Raw genomic sequence first — 23,125 nt, 5'->3', positions numbered from 1 at the left:
GCATCTGTGTCTTCACCTATTTTTCAGCAATAATAATAGACTTTTTAATGCTCTACTTACATTTCCCCTGACTAGCTACTAGATTCCCCGGATACTATTAGATTACTCTAGGAATCTGCCTTCAATGAGATGGAGGTAACCGAATCCAGCATCTCAATTCTTAATCATATTAAACCATACTTTCTATGGCATGAATTTATATTTCTTGAAATATCACAGCAATAGCACATTGGGGGCACTTTATTCTGGAAAAAATATTTTTATATCGCATGATTTGGTATGTTCTTAAAATATCAGCATGATTCTTACTCAACTGAACAGCCTAGATGAATCTATCAGTTGTAATTGCTGACGAAGAAACCAAACTTGACTACTAACTAAAATGTATTAACTCTCTCTATTCTGTCTTTCTAATTCACTGGTTTGCTTGTTTATCCTGCTATGATAAATGGATCTTATTAAATCCTTTTAAATGTCTTAGGGAACAAGGCTCAAACCAAGTAGATGGACAGATAAGGCAGAGAAAATCTACCAGACAGGCAGCAATGAATATTGCTCCTTCAAGGTTTGCACCAAAAGCCACTAAGCAACTCTGAGGTCCCACAGGGTCTAGGAAGCTCTGCAAATCACATGCCAGGAATAAAAGCCAGTGGTAATAGTAACAGTTAAGTCCTGAAGAATCTTATGTGGGTCCCTTACACGTACTCTCCTGTATGGGACTTTGGATTTTCCCTTGGCTTTTGTAGGGCTTGATTAGATGGATCCTAAACTAGATTCTCTATTCTGGCTTTTATATCTGAGTTCATCCTTGATTACTGTTATGACTCGGATCTCTGCCCTGACCCCATACGCTCCTAGGTTATACTTTATCTCCAGATTAGTATTTTAGGGTCAGCTCTCCTTTATGGCCTTGCGAAGATAACATTACTTTCATTTTTTAGTTCATTAATTTATTCAATGAATATTTAGTGAGACCCACATTATGCTGTTAAAGATTTAAAAACAAGTAGAACAGGTTCTTTGCCCCAAATTATCAGTGCTGAGAACAAATGGTAGGGGTCTTCTAGATGTTAGGGTTCTCCTATCAGGCCATCCAATATTAGAGCCTTCCCAACTTATTTCCATGGGGATATCACAAACTAGTTGCACCAAAACACTTCCCAATTCCGTCTGCAGACCAAGATAGAATATGCTTCTTTGTTAACACTAGTCCTACTTTGCTAATAAGAATATGTGTTAAAAGAGACAAGAATAAAGGAAAATGGATGGATGCACTGTGAACTCATGAAAGAGACACATCCTTGGATTCTGCTCCTGCTTAGTGTTACTATTTGGGTGAGACCCTAGGGACTGAATCTGAAATACTTCTATATCATTACAGCATCCAACATGGCAGTGGCACATTGGAGGCACTTTATTCCAGCATGGATGGATGGGTGGATGCTTTTAGCATAGCCTATATACTCTTGCAAACATTTATGGCCACTAAAGTAACTGAAGAGTCAATCTGAATCTCATTAATCAAGAAACTTTATCCAGTCCCCCTAGCTGGAAGTAATCATTACACCATCTGAATTCATAGTCTGTTCTTTAATCTGTACCTAATTATGCTTTTATTATAGTTATTCAAGTATATAGTTGCCTTTAATGAATTGCAAATCTTTTTTTTTAAGCGAACAATGCGGGGGAGCTGAGCAGGGAGCAAGATAGGGGGCTTGATCCCAGGACCCCAGGATCATGATCTGAACCAAAGGTAGACGCTTAACCGACTGAGCCACCCAGATGCCCCAAATTGCAAATCTTTCGGTATTTGGAAGTTTATCTTATTCAACCTTGTACTCTCCAACAGTTTAGCCTTCTGCTTGGCAGCAAGAGGTCACTGAATAAATAACCTGTGCACAAGTCCATTTCCCAATCAATAACCTTGGATCATTGTTCTACATTTAATTAGTATTTAGAAAATATCAGCATATTATTCATGGCATTCAACAAATACTTACTGAGTAGCTACTCTGGGCTAGCAAGAACATAGTTAAAATTTAATCACCTTGATATTTGCTCAACATGTCAAAAACATGAATTTACCAAATGCTTATTTTCTCATAAACAGACATACAACTACTGACCCAAAAATGGCTTTTTAAAAAGGAATAAATTTACACCTAATAAACCAAAATATAGTTCTGACAAGTAGTCATCTTGTTATAAGAAAAGGAAGCAGAATAGTCTTTTCAGAATGGTGCAGAAGGGCAGGAACTACAGTGACATTTAAAGTTCTGTCCGACTGTAGAAGGTTTCAGAGAACCAACTTTACATTCATGGTTAGTGCGAGAGGGAGAGCTCATATATGCTGGCCTCATAGGGTGAACTATCTTTCATAAGAAATGATCATGATATGAAAGAGTGTTTCCAAACACAGGCAATTTCACAAATGAGGAAATCGAGGCAGAGGGAAAAAGGTCAAGTCTCCCCACAAACACTGTTCCAACTCCATTCACCCATCCTTACTTCAAGACTATTTCAATATCCTTCACTGAGCAATATCCTTCACAGGGCACTGAGGAATTCTCCCTTTCTGTATTCCAAGCAAGCTGAGGAACCCCTAGTACAGCATATACATGGCCGACCATCTACAGTTAAATACATATAATTTTAATATTAAATTATACATAAAATATTAAATTATATATAAATAAAATTTACATATATATTTAATTAAAATATCATATCATAAGTACTATACCACATGGACATAGGAAAGACAGATTCAATTAAAAAATTTTTGCTCAAATTTCTGGTGCTCCCCAAAGCCTGTAGCCCTTTTCAAATATCAAAATAAACATTTGGGGTGTACTTCGTAGGCACAGATAAATTATTATGGCACATGCACCTCTTTTTAAGGTTAATTCCTACCCAAAATATCAAATAAAGGCAGAAAAGACTTTGCATATATGGAATTTACATTGAAATTATAGGTCCTCGATAATAGGTTGGTTACAGTGGCAGAATAAAGTGAAACAAATTATTATTATCATATTCATTTAACCCTGCATATGTGGCAAGCAATGTTCTAGGATCTCTGTGTATGTGGTTTCCTTTAATTATCTCATGAATTCTGTGAAGTAGTCTTAACTGTTTCCACGCAGATGAAAGATCTGAGACTAAAAGAGGTAAAATGGCATGCCCATGGCCATATGACTCATAAATGGAAGGATAGAATTTAAACATCTTTCTTTCTGACTTTGAGGTCATATATATATATTTTAAAGATTTTATTTATTTATTTTGACAGAGAGAGAGAGCACAAGTAGGCAGAGCAGCTGGCAGTGGGAAAGGGAGAAGGGAGAAGCAGACTCTCTGCTGAGCTGGGAGCCCGACATGGGGCTCGATCTCAGGACCCTCAGATCATGACCTGAGCCGAAGGCAGCTGCTTTACTGACTAAGCCACCCAGGTGCCCCAAGGTCATATATTTTTCAAAGATTTTATTTATTTATTTGAGAGAGAGAACACAGAGGGAGAGTAAGAGAGAGAAGCAGACTCCCCACTGAGCAGGAAGCCCGACACGGGATTCTATCCCAGGACACTGGAATCATGAACTGAGCCAAAGGAAGGCAACCACTCAACCAACTCAGCCACCCAGGCACCTCTGAGGTCTCATACTTGACCACTATATCCTAATGTGTTCAGTCTTCATAGTAAGCCTATTTGTTATCCCCACTTAACAGATGAGAAAACTGAGGCTCTGAATTTAGTACCTGGTCAAGAGTAACTCTCTTTTATGGACTAACCCACACAAAAATTAAATCAGGGTCAGTGAAGCCCTTTTGCTTCAAATCACCCTTCCCAACTGATACTGTGACACTAATAACTGTGGTTGAGACATTTTAACTTTACTACATTTATTTATCTCCAAATTATTAACTTGAATAAAAAGAGAAGAAAACAAAACAATAAGACAAGCAAAAACATATGTCTCATTCCCACCATAAAACAAAACAACAACAACCCACATAGCTCTGGTTGGAAGTATAAAATAGTGAACTTTACATTATTTTAGGCACATCCAGTAACCTCCATACACCTTCTCCCTGTGGACTTTAAGCAGCATATGGCTCTTCTTCTCACAATTCAGGCTCGGCTGTTTATTCTCAACCTCTAGGTTACAAAATGTTTCATAATCACTAATCAGGATCACCTGCCTCTTGAGAGACTCAGCCAAACAAAATGTAGAGACCTAATTGTTCAAATTCACTCTCAAGTAGATAACATGCCCTTCATGCATGGACTGAGATGACTGAATAGCAAACCTAAATCAAACTAAACAATTACACTAAGAGATTCTAATTGCTGAATTAAGAACATATGTTAGTCCCATAATAAAGAAAAAGGAACAATAATATTTGAAAGAATAAAGACAATGCTTTCGAGGAAATAAAACACCTCATAATTTTCCAGGAAAAAAAAAAGAAAAAAAACCAACTACTCATTTAAAAAATTCTTTCACTACACTAAAGGTACATTCAGGGCAAATTCGTCACACTCATATACGCTTAACTGTACACTCTGTGTACAGAATTGTCCTATGGTTGAGTTCAGCCAGAAAAACTGGCTTTTTTGAAAATACACAGAATTCAGTCCGATGACTGGCTGTTAAATGCTTACCCCCGAGAGTGTAAAATCTATTGTAAAACTGGTTTAATAGATTAAGGAGAGACGGAGCACATGGGCGAGGTTATCATCCCCTGTCTGTTAACATTGCTCTCCTCAGCAGTCAGGCCAGGTTAGGAACCTCTCTCTGGGCTGCCGCTGCGACACCGCGCACGCCCCATGCTCTGTGCACCTGCCTCGCTGCGCTAGCGTCGATGGTCTGAGCGCCGTTCTATCCTTCCAGTCTGTGAGCGCCCTGAGAACCACTGACTCAGCCTTGTCTCAAACCTTAGCATCGGGTACGTGCACAGAATGAATTTATCCAATCCATTCAAAAAATAGCTGCCTCACTGATAATACCTAGCCATACGCTACCATACAAAAAGAAGGTTTGTATTTGTCTTACATACAAGTTACTTTTTAAGCATAGATGGATTTTCTAGAGGATTAAAGCCAATATTAAACATTAAAGCCAATATTAAACACCCCCTGTGTGGGTCAGTGGTTTGGGCTGCTGCCTTTGGCTCGGGTCATGATCTCAGGGTCCTGGGATCGAGCCCCGCATCGGGCTCCCTGCTCCGCAGGAAGCCTGCTTCCCTCTCTCTCTCTCTGCCTGCCTCTCTGCCTACTTGTGATCTCCGTCTTTCAAATAAATAAATAAAATCTTTAAAAAAAAATAAAATAAACATAGGAAGAAAGAGTGGACGATGGAGACAAATGGGTCGCATTTTAATGAAGAGATACTCTCAGAACTTTCTAAAGCAAATCCAAGTGCCTCCCTAATAAGCAGTGCTCGGCTCACCACATTGATTATGGGCTCTCCCACTGGCTGTATAGAATCACGAGATACTGGATTAATAATAGGTAATATCTATGCATTTCACGTGTGCCATGTCCTGGACTAAATGCTTTATTGTATTGTTTCATTTCATTCATATTACAACCACATAAGATAAGTGTTACTAATATAAGTATTAGTAACACCTAATATAAGATAGGTGTTACTAATGTTTCCATTTTACAGATGATAAAACTGAAGCAAAGTATTTGTTCCATGCCTTGACTACTATCTGAGCAGAACTTTAGTAAATTGGTCACGTTCCAAACACCCTGTATGCCTTCAAAAAGGTGACCTTCAAACAGGTCACTGATCCAAGGAGAAACAATTTGTCCTGCTGGGCTCCAGAAGTCAACTCTTGATGTATAGTCTCTCTGCCCAGTCTAATTCACTTACTTTTCTCCTGAGAGATACATTCTCTCTGTTTTGGTAAAAACAGCACTGTTATCTAGTTATAAACTAGATCATAGTTATAACTAGATCATAATCATGCATGAGAAATAATTCTTACAAACTGTTTGGATATGTTTGATGAACAATAACACAATAATAAACATAAAACTTTCATGCACCGTTAAATGTACATAAAAGAGAAGCTTGAGATTCAATATGAAATTTTATAATAAATATGTCATACACATAGAGAGATGTGTCTGTGTATATGTATATACTGTGTGTATGTATAAATATTTTAGGTATCTTAGTGTCATGTATTAGTGCCTATGTTTTTTAACCATTGAACTTCGTTATGTACGTCCTTAATCACAAGAATGTAATAGGCAGTTTGGCATTAATAAACATCCGATAAAAAGTAGCTTCCCTATTTTAACTCTTACAAATTGTCTTTGTCATGTGTAATTATTTTATTCCACATAGGTCCACTTTCAAAAGGGCTTTTGCCACAAAGTGATTGATTTTCAGATTGGCACTAATAACCTGTAGAGTTATCAAAACAATGCTTTGATAAATGTCAGTTTGGGTTGCAGAATAATAGATAAGATTTCCTCAGGCTGCTACATATAGTAAGCTGTAGATTTGTGGTCTTACAAAGCACAACAATAGTTGGAAATATTAGCTGTCTTTGTGCATTATTGAAGGCAGAAGTGTGATAATTATCAGGAAGTCATTTCAAAGACAGTAGACCATAAATATCCCAGTTTCATTATTTTTCATCATCTGCTTCCTTGTTGAAACCTTTGGTGGTTGATGCTACATAAGCATACCACTATATTTGGAGACACAGAAAGTAGGAAATATATTAAAAATACCAAACTGATGTCTTTTGAGTGGGTTCAAACACAAGAAAGCACATGTACAAGTGTTACACACACATAGACAAGAATGATCTCCACTCTCCTGTATGTCGTAAGCCTTTACCTTCTAGCTAGGATAAGGCATGGCGAAGAAATAAAGTTAACTATTCATTTAGGAAGTAAACTCAACTCTCACAGCATTGTGATGGCTTTGAGAATCAAGAAGAGGAGATGCTTTCATTATAGGAAAGAACGAGATGCATATTAGAACCATAGGACATAGACCGATATGTCTCTAGTTTCTTTGAAGCATTTAAAAGCACCTTTCTGCCTACAGAGGAAACACGCTGTTGCAACGAGAATTCCTCAGCCCCCCAGTTCCTGTAAATTGTCCCATTTTATAACTGTCAAAGATGTGTGCCATGAAAGAACTCCAATCCTTAGCTGAGACTATAGGGCACACTCCTTATTTCTCTATACTGGAAGAAGTCAGTATGCGCTAATGCCACACCATGGGCTGTTGAAAGGTGAAATCATTTCTTATCTAGTGATAAGCAGATGCTGCTCCAAGCACCCCCACACCCTCCCAAATAGCCACTGGCAGTCCTGGTCCCTTTCTGGACATCCCTTGTCCCTCAGGTTCAGGATCAGCTTCCTGCTCCAGAGCCCCTTCTTACAGGTGGGCGCCAGTAGTACCACACAGCTCTCTCCAATGTCCCCACAGACCCTTTCCCTAGGGGATCCTCCCTGGAGGGCTGCCACCAGCCAGGCATGTTTGATGAGGTTCCTCTACCCCACACCTATGTTGCATGCTTCCCCACTGGGGCCCCAGCAGGCCCAGTAGGAAAACACAGAGCCCTCTGTGTCCTTGGTGACACCAAGGCAGGAAATGCCCAGCTACCTTTGGCACCATCCACAGTCCCTGGGACCCGACTTAGGCTAGGCTTTCCAAGTTTTCCTCGCATAGCCACTCATTTCTAGGAACTGCAAGATCTGTGGGTCTTGGGCCTTGATCCCACACCCCAGGTAGACAGGGACAGCAGTCAGTCCTAAAGGCTGTCAAATGATCTAAACAACCCTTTTGGGTACACTAACTTGCTCTAATGTCGCGATTCAAAGAGGTAATGTAAATACAGATCATGATTCACTTCCATCAATCAGATGTAGGCATGAGGTCTCAATGTATGAGATGGCAAAGGTGAAATACACTCACACTGTCATTCCTCCCACACAACACACAACACACACACCCCCCACACACATGTACAGTATACCAACACTTAAACAAGTGAGTCTTTCAGAAAAGGGCAAAATTTCCTTAAATACAGTGAAGTCACTTAAAAGGAAATGAGGTCTTTCATTAAATCCCCCCCAGACACCAGATTTCTCTATAGACATTTGAGATTTTCCATAACATTTTAAAGCTGAAGAACGGATAAAAACATACATTTTTTTTAAAAAACATAATTACAAGACAATTCTAACAAAACTTGTATTATGAACTTAAAAACGAAGCATTTGTCCTCGAGAACTATATACACTACTGTATATCTATATTGATACTTACTTTTAGGTGAAGCTGGTTGGTCCAGTGCCCAATGATTTTGTATTCTGCACTTTTGTTGGTTATTTGATACTGAAAGATATCATAGCGTCCAGGGGCGTCTCCGTTTTCATTAAAAGTGACAGGTGTCCCAGCGCTACCTATAAATGTTTAGAAAACAATGTTAGTAAAGTTTTAGTGAGATAGTCTACTGAGCTTATTTATCTCTACCTAAGAATGGTAGATTAAAAATATATTGTGTATAGTAAGAGATATGAAGATAGCAATCCACACAAGGTCATTCTTGATAGCATGATATCTCCTACACGAAAAGAAGTCCAGACGTACATATAGGAAGAAGACATGCTTTATTATGCACATTAGAAAGTAAATGGTGAGTATCCAAGTTAGGCAATGTACATAACAGCTAAATAAATAGAAGTTGATAGGCTGAATATTCCATCCTAGCTACCCAGAGTGACAGTCAATAGAGACGAGCGTAAATGTCTTGAAACACAACACCTCCTGCAGAATGTGAACTACAAACAGCAACTCAAAACCCGGCAGGAGAACATCTGAGCCACATTCTCTCGGGTTTGACTTTATTCAGACTTGAACTCCACTCAAAAGCAGTTCCCTATGCAATTTCTCTTCTCAGCCCCTGCTTCTGCTACCTCTGCCCATGAGTATATTAATGTGGGCCACTGCTGGGAACCTCCCAATGGGCAAGACAGCAATCACTGGGAAGTCCCGACTCTGCTCAGATCATAAAGGTTCCCCCAGTTCACCGGGGCACAGCAGCAAGATTCATGAAATTGCAAGCAATACGGTATTTTCTAAACTCCCATTTCTCTAAGAAGCTTTCAGCTTTTCTCTTTTCTCTTCATAGTTTCTGCTCATTTTTACTTGCCCTCTTATTAACTGTTCCGGAATCACAGGTTTTAAGAGTAGAAAGAGATTGCTACCCCCATGTTTCTTCGCTGCATGCAGCCTCACTCTCTGAAGAGACCTTCCTGTTCTCTACCAGCCCTTAGCTGCTCCCTCTCCCCACTTCATCTTGTTGGATGACTCTGCTATCTTGGACAAATTCACCTGACATCAATCCCTTTTCTTTGTATCTATCTTCTCTCTGCAGGCCCTCTCCCCTGAATTTCTTGTCGCAGCGTATTAGATTTAATTTCCATACCATGCTAGAAAGTGTCTCCTCCTTGCTATTTTTTTTCCTATTGTATTCTCCCAAAATATATACTACAGACAGTTGTATATGTCCATTTTACAATTTTACTTTATAAGGAGTTCTTTATTCTACTTGCAGAGTTTTTAACGAATACCGATAATCACAAATTCTAAAGCATTTAAGTTTATCAAACAAAATGGATGAATTCAGACAATAACTCGCAAGTAAATACGATCACAATCACACAGGAGCAATAAGGATGCTTTCCAAGTATTTAATACAGAGATGTCTGATTTCCTCTGTTCTCTGGAATCTTTTTAAAATTTGGACACAGTGTGAAGTCTCTGATGAGACCATAGATCCTTGGTATCTGCAAAGACTCCTAAAGTCATAAGAGACTGCACAGCCTGAAGGAAAGAGCACTGGTGTGAGAGTCAAGACCCGCATGACCATGCTAACTCCACTTCCCATTTATTTCCATGACTTGTGTGTGTCTCTTTTTATTCACGTGTCATGTAGGGACTTAACGATGAATATGAACATGTTTTGAAGTCCTAGAAGCGTCATATGCATTTAAATCATTATTATTAAGCCATTTTGGAAGTGACTTTATACATAAATCAAGAAAGAAATGAGGAATTAGGGAATAAAATAAGAGGGCTCTAATCAACCGGTACTATGTTAGCTACTCCGTAGACACTCAAGTGGAAACCCATTTGCCCTAGCTGACCAAAACTTAACTCCTAATGACCTTGAGCAGCTTAACCTTTAAATGCTAGTTTCCTCATCTGAAAAATGGAGATAATAATGACACTTTCCTCATAGGGTTGTTATAAGAATTAAATGAACAAATAGCTATCTAGCGCACCGAACAATGCATGGGATAATTAGATACTATTGTGATGATTATTATTTACTCCATATGTATTTCCAGTACACACCAATGCAAAGTAATAGAGAGGATGCTGGAAATTCTTTAAGTGATATCTAGACAGGGGGCTATGGAAGTTCAAATGGGAATGATTCCTGGATAGAAAAAAAAATATGTATCTATTACAAATCTCATACTAACATCCTCAACAATTCCCGACATTTATATACCACTTGAAAACTTATGATGTCATCTTCTTCATGAATAAAGGAATATTTAATTTCTCTAACTAAAATCCCCAATGTTACATCACTTACTGAATGACCTCTTATCTCCTCTAACAGCAGTCTCAATCTTTTTTAACACGATAATACCCAAGACAGAAGAACGCCACTCATGTAACACATTTTCGTGAATGTGCTCTGAGTTACATAGAATTCCTAGTATGCCAGGTATTTCTACATATCTTTTCTCTAGCTTGAGAAAGTCTACTGGAAAGCAAGGGCAGGAGAGCTGTATTTTTACAAAAATAATAATTCTTCAGTTGAAATACTTCAAAGATCATTATCAACAGCAACTTACACTAAACTTGATATTGTATTAAGAGGCAGTATAATCCAGTGGGTTCTGGAGCCAGATCACTGAGTTCAATCCCCCACACTGTCACTTATTGGATGTATGATCTTGGGTCAGTTACTTAACTTCCGTATATTTCCCATGTCTCATTTTTAAAATGGGCTAAGAGTGGTTCTCACCTAGGATGGATATGGGAAGATTAAATGAATTAAAATATGTAAAACATTTCATACATAGTAAGCATTATGTAAGTATTAACTATTATTTCCTTTATTGTTTTATGGCAATGCTGTGCTTGAAATCCAGTGTCTGTATGAAAATAGAACTTCTCTGTGAGCATCTATGGCTTTCCTCAAGTCACCCTCACTGATCTTCCTTCTCCTCTTTCAACACAATGTCACCTATACCTACAATCCAGTTCCCTAAATTTGTCATGCTCTTTCTTACCACCCTGTCTTTGTACCTGTTATTATCCATAGATTCCCTTCTGCCTTCCTCCTAACCCTTCTTCTCTATGTAATTCCTTTTCAGATGTGACTCAAAGGCCATACCTAAAGGAGCTTGATCTTCTAAACCTGGAGCAGGAGGCCAAGCACCTCTTTGCATCCTACCCTCCTCTATCACAGCACTTGCTACACTCCACACACTTTTACTCTTCATCCCCATATCTGGTCAGAACATTGATTCAACAGATATTTACTGAGAGCCTACTATGTGCTCACCCCTGGGTGGATGCTTTGCCTTCCTCACAAAGGAGGTCTCCTCAGTAAAGGCAGAGTGTATCTCTAATCTTTGTAGGCACTGAACCAAAGACAGTGTTCCACACTGAGGGAATAAACTGCAGTAAAGCATAAATCAGGCACTCACTAATGATCTCAAGTAAATCCATATTCACTCTCTTCATAACATTATGAACTGCATTTATGTCACCTCTCATCTTTTTTATTCACAAATGAGGGGACCTTCAGACTCCCTTTCATGTTGTTATCAGGGTGATGTTAGAAACCACTCCTGCAACTTACTTTATTAATCTGATTTCTGCGCTTGGGCTAGGCTTGCAGTTGAATTACTTTAACCCTTTCACAGGGAGAACTGACTCCATTACATACTGGCTCATCTCAAATGATTGCCCTGGTTCTGTGGTCTACGTAACTAAGAACAGCCTTGAATGGCCAAGAGAGGCCATGCTTACTAATGTTTACTAATTTCTACAAGTAAGAAATTTAAATTTAAAATATCCTTTGTATGAGTCTGGCCACCCCTGAAAAAAATGTAATTAAGTGGCATTTTGTCCAGAAAAAAATTTTAAATGACAAATGTCTCAGTATGTCCATCACTTTATTATGATTCAGTCACAACACAGGTAAGAAATAAATATACATAGCAATAAATAGATATAGATTTAAATATCTCCTAGACATTATCTCCTGGACTTAGTTATTTCAGAAATTTTGAAGCACATTAATTTCATATTTTATTATTTATTTATTTGGCAGACAGAATCACAAGTAGGCAGAGAGGCAGACAGAGAGAGAGAGAGGAGGAAGCAGGCTCTCACAGAGCAGAGAGCCCGATATGGGGCTTGATCCCAGGACCCTGAGAGTGTCATGACGTGAGTCGAAGGCAGAGGCTTTAACCCACTGAGCCACCCAGGCACCCTGTCTTCCTGAATATTTTCTGTTCAATGAGAAATCCATTGGGAAAACTATATTATATTTTTATTCCTAAGCATATCAAGGACTTCAACACGTTTTTGTAGGAAAAATGATTCAGCCCATGAAGATTTTATTCACAAATGTTTGGCTTTGTTGAACATTGTTCTGGGGAAGAGTATGGGCTTGGGATTCCAGGACTGAGTTTGATTTCTGGCACCACCAATTACCTGCATGATCTAAGCAAGTCACCCTCACTAAATCTATTTTCTCAGCTGTCAGGCGAGCATAAGAACCACAACTTCCCTGGGCTATTCCAAGGGTCACATGAAATGATGTATGTAAAGCACTTAATGCATGGCTGGCACATGATAGGGGTGCAATAAAAGGAAAGCCATCATCGTCATTATCCATTCCTTTGACTACACTTAATGCTCCCGTGATCTACATTACCTTATTTCCACAATGCAAAAAGCAATGCAAGAATAATTCATATGCTTTTATGAGCAAATGTTATAAATATATTTATAAGTGTAAGCCACTCAGTTTATCGTCATGTTTATTACTTTCCTTCTTTCCTCTTGATACAAAACTTGATCCATTTTCTTTCTCATAATGACCTGCACTACTGGGTAAGAAGGAAAAAAATAAGAAAGCTAAAAATGAAATCAGTTGGTATAGGAATCTCTGGCACCCTTAAAAGAATGACTATATCGGACTTCAGTCATTGACCAAAATGCCACCGGAAATATCAGTTTTCAACAGAATCTCAATTATTCATCCTCATCTTTTCCTTATCCAATTTATTTTATCAAGTATTTATTACAATCAATAAACAGAACTGTATCTTTGAATTAGAATTGTATTATAGTTTAATTATTTAGGAATCAGTCAGATGACTCTTAGATATATCACTCAGCATTTGTTCATGGAGGACTTGAACATCTGACTCTGTGTTCCTCTATATTCTTCTCCATCCTTATGCTTGGTGGCTTCTTCAAACAACTGGATGATTCAACATCCTGGCCTCTACATTGGCTGACCTCCTCACTTCCCATTAACATCCCTCTCAAGCAATTCACCACTCACTACCATGAACACACTCAAAAAGCAGTCCTTTCCAGGAACTATATTATCTCTCAAATTTTACACTACCTTCTACCTCCACTGCAAAAGTTCTATGACCCTCTAAATTTATTGATTCATTTGTTACCCCCAACTGGTCATTATACTTCACCCTCATGTTAGTTTCTCTTCCTTCCTGTTCTTGCTTGGGTTCTGTGATCTCCCTCCAACCAATTTTATTCCTCTGCCAAAACATAATCATGATGAACTCAATTGTATATCTTCATGACCTCAGATATCAAGAGTGTGTGGTCAACATTGCTCTGGAGTCCTTCCATACTTTCCCAGTGGGTCCACCTCCCACTCTGGATGACTGACTGTGTCAAGCCTCACATACCCAATACCTTCCTCCCCCAACACTTGAGCTTATCTCATTGTATCTCACTGAGAAAAAGCAGTAAGCAGACAAAAACTCCCTCATCACTCCACCACAAGCCCTACAAACTCCCTGCATGTACACTATATTAATCTCCTCCCTCCTGCAGAGACGCACATGCACACATCCCACATCACAGTCATACTCCTCTCCTGGTTCACGGCCCCCACAGACTCACTCACTGTCCATGCACCTTCAGGTTCACAGTTCTCTTTTCCTCCTTGGACATCAGCAAATTGAGACTGTCCATATTATTCCCTTCAGTTGACAAAAGAATTCTAATCTTATCTTTACAAAAATCTCATCTTAAAAAAAAAAAAAAGACAAGCAAACAAATCCCAATACTGACCCAATTGCCTCATTTATCTACTTCCTTAAGAGTAAAACAGAGCTTTTTAAGTGAGCTGTCCCCTCTCTCTTGTCTTATTTCCTGCTACCTCTTCATACCATTTTAATTTAAAATTTAACCTCATATCTCCACTGATGAGTCTCAAAATTTTACATCTAGCCCTGAGTGCAAATTTGTCCAGCTATTTGTATCTCCATTTGGTTGTTTGATAATCATCCTAAACTTGTTGCATCTAGACACAACATTTGAGACTTCTTCATTTCCAAATATGTTCCTCGCAGTCTTTCTCCTCTTAGTAGTCAGCTATCAACTGTCCATTCAATCAAGTTAAAACACCATATCTAGGGCGCCTGGGTGGCTCAGTGGGTTAAGCCGCTGCCTTCGGCTCAGGTCATGATCTCAGGGTCCTGGGATCGAGTCCCACATCAGGCTCTCTGCTCAGCGGGGAGCCTGCTTCCTCCTCTCTCTCTCTGCCTGCCTCTCTGCCTACTTGTGATCTCTCTTTCTCTGTTCAATAAATAAATAAAATATTTTTTAAAAAAACACCATATCTAACTGTAAAATATAAAGAATGAATGTTAGCTACAGACTTAAATAACTATGTCTCATTATTAGTTTATTAATTATAACAAATGTGCTAAACTAATACAAAATGTTAATAATTGGAGAAACTGTGTGTTTGAGGTGAGTGGGGGAATAATATGAGAACAATCTGGCCTATCTGCCCTGTTCCTGTTTCTGGAACTCTAAAGCTGTTCTTTAAAGTTTAAATATTTATTTATTTATTTATTTAAGAAGAGAGAGAGAGCATGAGTGGGGGATGGGCAGAGGGAGAGGGAGAGAGAACCTCAAGCTGAGCATGGAGTCCAATGCCAGGCTTGATCTCACAACCCTGAGATCAGGACCTGAGCCAAAACCAAGAGTCAGATGCTTAACTGACTGCACCACCGAGGTGCCTTTAAAGCTCTTCTTTAAAGAAGTTTTTAAAAAGTCAAAGATAAATGATGAAATTACTTTTAGCAATACATTTTGTGTAACCCAATATATGCAAAACAGTATGACATCAAAATGTAACCAATATAAATAATATTAATGAGGTACTTTACATTTTTTTGCATTCCAAATCATTAAAATTCTGTTTATACCTTATACGTACAAATCATTTCAATGCAGACTAGTATTTCAAGTGCTCAATGTGATCTATATAAAACAGCACAGTCTAAAAGACAAATCATTTCAGCAGTCATTGCTCTAACCTTTCATGCATTGAAGAAGTCCACTGCTGAATCTTTCTGATCTCCATATCAATTCCAGCTGGACTTAACTCTTTTGGCCTCCACTTCAACTAAACTGAACCCCTTTCACTAGTTTCTGCCCTAGAAAGGTATGGATCCACCAAAGTCAGACTGTTGGGGGAATTATCCAAATCCGTTCTCTTTTTCTTGGACAGATAGCTTGGCTACCTTTCCAGTCTTTCCTAGAGTTAGAGGTGACCATATGATTAACGCCCATCAATGGAACGTGAACACAAGTGATACTTCTGGCCACTCATTAAAAGCCTCTTGATTCATTGTCCATGATCGTTTTGCCCTCTGACTGGCGAGCATGGAAATACCATGCCAGGGAACCAGAGGAGCTACGTGTTAAAGATGGGGGAGCTTGCATCAGCCTGTTCCTGTGTGGGTGTTTGGAGAAGGTCTGTGCTAGTAACTAGTTCATCATTCCATTCATATGGTACTATTACCTGAGTGAAAAAAAATTTCTATCCTTTTTGAATCATCATAGCTTGTGAGTCTACTTTTTATAGCAGACAATCATGATAACACCATTTCTAGAAAAGTGGGTTATCAGTAGTTGTTAAATTAATAACTAAAATTATATTAAATGTGGAAAGAAATGCTTCATTTCATATCACTGTATAAAGCTTTAAGAATAATACAGAGTTTTACAACTGAATATCAAAGCTACTGGCATGGATCAGTAACTGCTTTCAGATTCTCCTTTAGAATTTATAGTGATTTTTGCAATCCACATGTGTACTATAAAGGTGGTATCCAGAATGTGTTACCATACTCCAGAATTTCATTGTAACCATACTCCAGAATTTCACTCATTTGTCTTAACTAAAGTACTCACTCAATTGGATGTTTTCATAAAAACTAAATGTAAAAGTATTAAAAATATGTGCCCACTTTCACATTTTTTTGTGTGTTGAAAATGGTCTTCTTTAGCTCATTGTTTTGGCATATGAAATAAATAGCACAAGAAATGTGGTTGAATGGCATTTTGAATTCTCTCAGCCAAACCCACCTTCTTGATTTTCCCATTAAGAAATTAAACTGGCAATAGTACTTTCTATTGTAGAAATGTCTTTGCGATCCTTGCATTAAAGATGCTTTAAGAATGCAAAGTGTAATTATCATTAATGAACACTATTTCAGAAATAGAAATACGACCTATAATTGCTTTGATAGTATTTAAATAAGCTGATTGAAATTTCAAAATAAGAAAAGATCTATTATTTAGTGATACTCATCTCAGGGAAGCAGGTGAATTAGGAATTTTAAATAAAATCTCTTACATGAAAAGTGACCAGAGAAACTACTAAAATATGAAGTCTTGATTAAAGAAAAAAAAGAAGGAAAAGATCATGTAACAATTATGCAAAATTAGTATATCTTAAGACGAATTTGGGAACAAACCAAAGTGTGTTGCAATACTCTGAATTCCATGCATTTTCATTCCCTAGAAGAAAACCTCTTTATCTTGAGCAACCTAAGTCTTTTATTTTTTCTTTTGTGGAGTATTTAATCAATTATATATATATATATATTGTATACATAACTTCCATTATATTATTAATCATTATATCTCTAACAGTGATGAATATATTTGTGAAAGAGAAGTATGTGAGTACATATATCCTTGCTTTTTCAAATTTGCTATGCTAAAAGGAGGTATCTGACTCTTTAGTCCAATGTGTTGCTGGAAAAGAAAGACACTTTTGTCACAACTTAAAACTGCCAAATTTATCAATTTTTATAAGAAGGCTTGCTAAAAGGGGGGCTTGGGTGGCTCAATCAATTAAGTGTCTGACTCTTGATTTTGGCTCAGATCACGATCTCAGGGTCCTGAGACCAAGCCCCGTGTTGGGCTCGGTGCTGGGTATGGAGCCTATTTAAGAGTAACTCTGTCCCCTTCCCTCTGTCCCTCCTTCAGTTCGCATGTTTGTTTTCTCTTTCTCTCAAAAAAAAAAAAGCTTACTATTTAAAAATTTTGTTTTTGTCATTTGCATTTTTAAAAGATTTATTTGTTTGAGAGCAAGAGGGGAAAGACATGAGGGAAAGGGCAGAGGGAGAGGGAGAGAGGATCTTCAAGCTGACTCCCTGCTGAATGTGGAGCCTGCTGCTCAGCTCAACCTCACAGCCTTGAGGTCATGACCTGAGTCAAAACCAGGAGTCATGCACTTAAACAACTGAGCCACCAGGTGCCCCCTAAAGTTTCATAATAAGACTGATACTGGTAAGGCAAGTCTGCACTCCCTATTCTTACCTCTCAGAAGGTCTCTGACTTCTCTCTTCTGTATACAATTCAGAACCATCTTAAGTTCCACAAACAATCCTGTTTAGATTATTGGAAAATATATGGAATCTAGAAATCAATGGGGAACATTTAATACCTTTATAATATCTTCTTATCTGTGAGCATGAGTTGTGCCTCAGTCACTTAGGTCTTCCTCTGTAAGTTTTAATACAGTCTTAGAATTTCCTTTTCATGGCACTTAACCAGTTTTTGTAGATTTACTCCTGGGTAATTAATATTCTCTGATACTACATGAATGGTGTCTTAAATTATATTATCTACAACTTTGCTGCCAGTACATAGAATGCAGTTGATTTTTTTCTGTATTAGTCTCATATCTTCCCCAGGGGTAATTATGTCTCCCATGGGATATTTGGGAAGGTCTGGAGACAATTTTGTTTGTTGCAGTTGGAGGAGAGGCTGCACTGGTGGCGGGTGGAAGAAGTCGGGGGTGCTACTAAGTATCCTTCAATGCACAGGACAGCCACCTATGATCAAGAATCATCCAGTTCCAAATGTTCAAAGAAGTTTTAAGGTTGAAAAACCTCTTGAAAAACTCTGTTTTGATACCTACGGATTTATATCTAAAATTTTTAAAATTTTCTATGTAAAGAATTGTGTTATCTGCAAGTATTTATCATTTCTTCCCTGAATGTTTTGAAGAACTCACCTGGAATCATGCCAGACACCCTTATGAGAGTGAATGGATTGTGGTATAATTGAATCTTCTTATGGTGGAATATTATACTGCAGTCAAATGAATGAACTACAGAAACAGTCATAAATATGGATGGATTTTAGCAAAATAATATTAAGTGGAAAAAGTAAGTACCAAAAATATATTTCACAAAGGTATAAATGATGAAACTTTTAAAAATTTTGTGGTTTTGGGGACTACATATGCAAGGCAAATCTGTTTTAAAACGTAGAAATACTGGTTGTTCAGAAAGGGGAGGGTGATAGTTTGGTGATGGGAATATATGCCTGAGTATAGCTTTTTGCCAAAGTCCCAGCTTTGGGGAGAAGGGAATTATTTTCATTTTTATAATGAAATGTTTATTACATTCTTTGAAATAACCAAATAACTAATGGACTAAATAAATGAAAGTGGACCTTTCATAGATCAATAATGAGCCCATATCATGAATTAAGGAGCCAAGAGGAAGAAATGGAGCGAGACAAAGAAAGAAAGGAGAGAAAGAGGAAGACAGGAGGTAAGGGAGCAGAAGGAAGGACAGGTGGAAATAATGAATAAAAGAATGAAAGAAGAAAAAAAGGAAAGATTCACATCCAAAAATATCTTTACGGAAGGGTGTACGGAAAGACAGTGCTCTAACTGTTGTGTAATTCTGTGAATTAGCTGACTGCTATACTTAGACTTGTTATCATGCCCTTGGAGAAGATGAATCCTCCCCGCAGGTTTATGCACCCAAACAAAATGGGTCATGTACAGAACTGCCTCCACCCAATTCTCTAAAGCAGCTTTTCTGTATATTTTTAGATTTTATATTAGTGAAACTTCTGTCAGAATTCTCAGTTTATAAGATATAACTGTCTGGGATTAGAATCACATATTTTTAAGCCAAAAAGCTTAATTCACTTTTTCATTATGAATATTTTTCCGGAGAATAAAATAAGTCTAAAATTCACCTCTTACCAGTTGAGTCATAACTTCATTTCTTGCTGAATAATTCTTCAAATTGTTCTCTTATCTCAGGTTTTAGTTTGAAATATCATTAATGGACAGTCTATGTTTCATAATTAATACTTTGTTAATATGGGAATAATTATGATGAATGAATCAAATACAGATATCTATAGGAACAGATGCCTAAGTGTTTAAAAATGGATTAAAAATATCAAATTAGGAAAGGTCTACTTATTTTTGACAATAATTTATATATTGAATTAAATCATTTATTTATAATGGGCCTGATTTTCCCTAATTACATAAACTGTCAATGTACATTAGGTCACTGTGATAGATGTGAATTGTCTATGTTACCATGGTGATTGGAGGTGTTTCCTTTTGATGCTGCCTGTATAACAATTTGGAGCATAATTAAAAGAAAGAGTAAAACATAAAAGTAAAAACTTCTAAATTTAAAAAGTATGGTCTGACTTTTACATATCCCTTTCTGAAGCTAACCTATCATACAGATAAAAATAGTTAACTATTGAATAAGATACTGTATTTTCAAATATATGTGAAACATTTACAAAAAAATATTATTTTCTGCCCCAAATATGGATAATTATTTTAAATCTGATGTCATATTCTGTTACCACTAGTCAATAAAACTTGAAACCCTGAACAACAGCCTTAAAAAGATTAAAAAGTTAAAATAGCACCAAGAAAGAGAAAAATTTTTAAAAACTCCTAGAGAGACAAATCTTGAAAGAAGTTGTGGTGGCCAGTGTTGAAGAGGTCACTGCCTATGTTCTCCTCTAGGATTTTGTTAGATTCCTGCCTCACATTAAGGTCTTTTATCCATTTCAAGTTTATCTTTGTGTATGGTGTAAGAGAATGGTCAAGTTTCATTCCTCTATACATAGCTGTAATATGTCTCCAAAGGCCAAGGAAACAGAAGCAAAAATGAACTTTTGGGACTTCATCAAGATCAGAAGCTTCTACACAGCAAAGGAAACAGTCAACAAAACAAAGAGGCAACCCATGGAATGGGAGAAGATATTCACAAATGGCAGTACAGACAAAGGGCTGATATCCAAGATCTATAAAGAACTCTTCAACCTCAGCACAAACAAAACAGATAATCACGTCAAAAAATGGGAGGAAGACATGAACAGACACTTCTCCAAAGAAGACATACAAATGGATAACAGACACATGAAAAAATGTTCCTCATCATTAGCCATCAGGGAGATTCAAATCAAAACCACATTGAGATACAACTTTACACCAGTTAGAATGGCCAAAATCAACAAGACAGTAAACAACAAGTGTTGGAGAGGATGTGGAGAAAGGGGAACCCTCTTACACTGTTGGTGGGAATGCAAATTGGTGCAGCCACTTTGGAAAGTAGCGTGGAGATTCCTTAAGAAATTAAAAATAGAGCTACCCTATGACTCTGAAATTACACTACTGGGAATTTACCCCAAAGATACAGATGTAGTGGAAAGAGGGGCCATCTGTACCCCAATGTTCATAGCAGCAATGGCCACAGTTGCCAAACTGAGGAAAGAACCAAGATGCCCTTCAACAGATGAATTGATAAAGAAGATATGGTCCATATATACAATGGAGTATTATGTCTCCATCAGAAAGGATGAACAGCCAACTTTTGTATCAACATGGACAGAACTGGAAGAGATTATGCTGAGTGAAATAAGTCAAGCAGAGAGAGTCAAGTATCATGTGGTTTCACTTACTTGTGGAGCATAAGGAATAACACGGAAGACATTGGGAGATGGAGAGGAGAAGTGAGTTGGGGGAAATTGGAGGGAGAGACAAACCATGAGAGACTATGGACTCTCAGAAATAAACTGAGGGTTTTGGATGGGAGGGGTATGGGGGGCTGGCTGAGCCTGGTGGTGGGTATTATGGAAGGCACGTCTTGCATGGAGCACTGGGTGTGGTGCATAAACAATGAATTTTGGAACATTGAAAAAAAATAACTTAAATAATAAAAAAAAACCTCCTAGAGATTTTTAAAAAACAATTACGTACTCATGCTAACTCTTGAATTAAAGAGAAAACTACAACTAAAATTATAGAGTACTACTTAATAGATAGTAACATATTTCAAATCCTGAAGGACGGATATAGCCAAAGCTGTCCTCAGAGGAAAATTTAGAGAATCAAAAGCTTTTATTGTTACTCAAGTCTTAGATGTATTTATATACAAAATTTATAATCTTGAAATGATAAATAGGTTTTAAGCATGACATCAACTTAAAAATATTAAGAAATGATAATTTTAATAACAAAAATTAAAAATTTCTGTATTCAGACAATTTTCAAAAGAATCAACCTATAGAAGCATAACAAGGGATTCTTACTTTTACTATGCAGGGAGCTCTTGCATATAATAAGAAAAATTTAGCACTATAGTACAAATGGCAAAAGATTAACAGAAAATTCTGAAAATAAAATAGAAAAAATTACAGTAAGAATATATTCAATGTTCCATCTAACTGGAAATAAAAGACATTAATGTGATAAAGACATTCCCATTTAGTCCAAGAACACATATTATAGATAAAAGCAGGGTGAAATTGACACTTTCATGTTCTGCTGATAAAATTTAAATTGATACAACCATGTTGGACGTAAATTTTCAAGATTTAAGGCACATTCATTCTTTGATTTAATAATAGAAATTTATGCTATGAAAATGGATAGGTGACTATACAAAAACATACGTATAAACATGTTAACTGTACTATTGTTTCTGTAGTCAGATAATGGAAAGAAATTAATAATCTAAATGGACACAGACTTATGAATCTTTAGTCCAGTGTTCTCTATCATAGGGAAAATGGAAATAATATAAACTTCAATCAAAAAATTTTTTAAAACATAGGAAAGACAGAAGACCTAGAGAAAATAAATAAAGGTGTCTTTTAGTAAATCCTATACTTCATATCAATGGCTAATATACACAGATATTGGCAGAAGGAAGAAGTCGTACTCAGAACCTACTGACACCAGTGTTCTCCCTTATAGAATTCAAAAGAAATAATGGAGAGTCTAGTTCATTTACTCTCGTTCTGTAAGAAAATAGTAATAATAATAGTAATAAAAACTTAAAAAAAAAAAAGAGCAATTCACCATCAGGTCATTCATATAGCTTCTCTGAGAAGACCCCTAGTATTTTTTGCTATTTTTGTCTAAGACTTTAGCACCTGGGGGAAAAAAAAAAAAAAGAGACTTATGTTCAATAAATACTGATAATTAGCACTGATGTTCCTTAGGATCTTGATATTATATGGTCTGAGTCTGGGTCTGCAAATATTGAACACTTGAATCAAAATCTTTTTGGTTAATATGAAAACATCTTTTATACTAATAATTAATGGTAGACACAGGGTAGGTACCTATATTAATCAAGGATTTGTGTCTTCATTTTATTAATAGTTCAGTTTAGCCTTTATGTCAATGACAAAAGAACAAT

At 37.1% G+C, this 23,125-nt stretch overlaps 1 protein-coding gene across 4 annotated transcripts in view; it reads right to left on the bottom strand.

Moving 5' to 3' along the window:
• The window catches only part of GRM8 (glutamate metabotropic receptor 8), a 741,710-nt gene that overhangs the window by 130,001 nt on the left and 588,584 nt on the right, over window positions 1-23,125 (bottom strand). For all 4 annotated transcript variants that reach the window (XM_082694091.1, XM_082694092.1, XM_082694089.1 and 1 more), the window contains exon 8: window positions 8,307-8,443. In XM_082694091.1, coding sequence (XP_082550217.1) covers window positions 8,307-8,443 — 137 coding nt within the window. The remainder of the gene's footprint in view (window positions 1-8,306; window positions 8,444-23,125) is intronic.

Source organism: Mustela nivalis (assembly GCF_964662115.1).
Source record: "Mustela nivalis genome assembly, chromosome: 12".
In the NCBI taxonomy this organism is placed as follows: Eukaryota; Metazoa; Chordata; class Mammalia; order Carnivora; family Mustelidae; genus Mustela; species Mustela nivalis.
The sequence above is the reverse complement of the archived record's forward strand: the minus strand, read 5'-3'. Positions and strand labels throughout refer to the sequence as shown.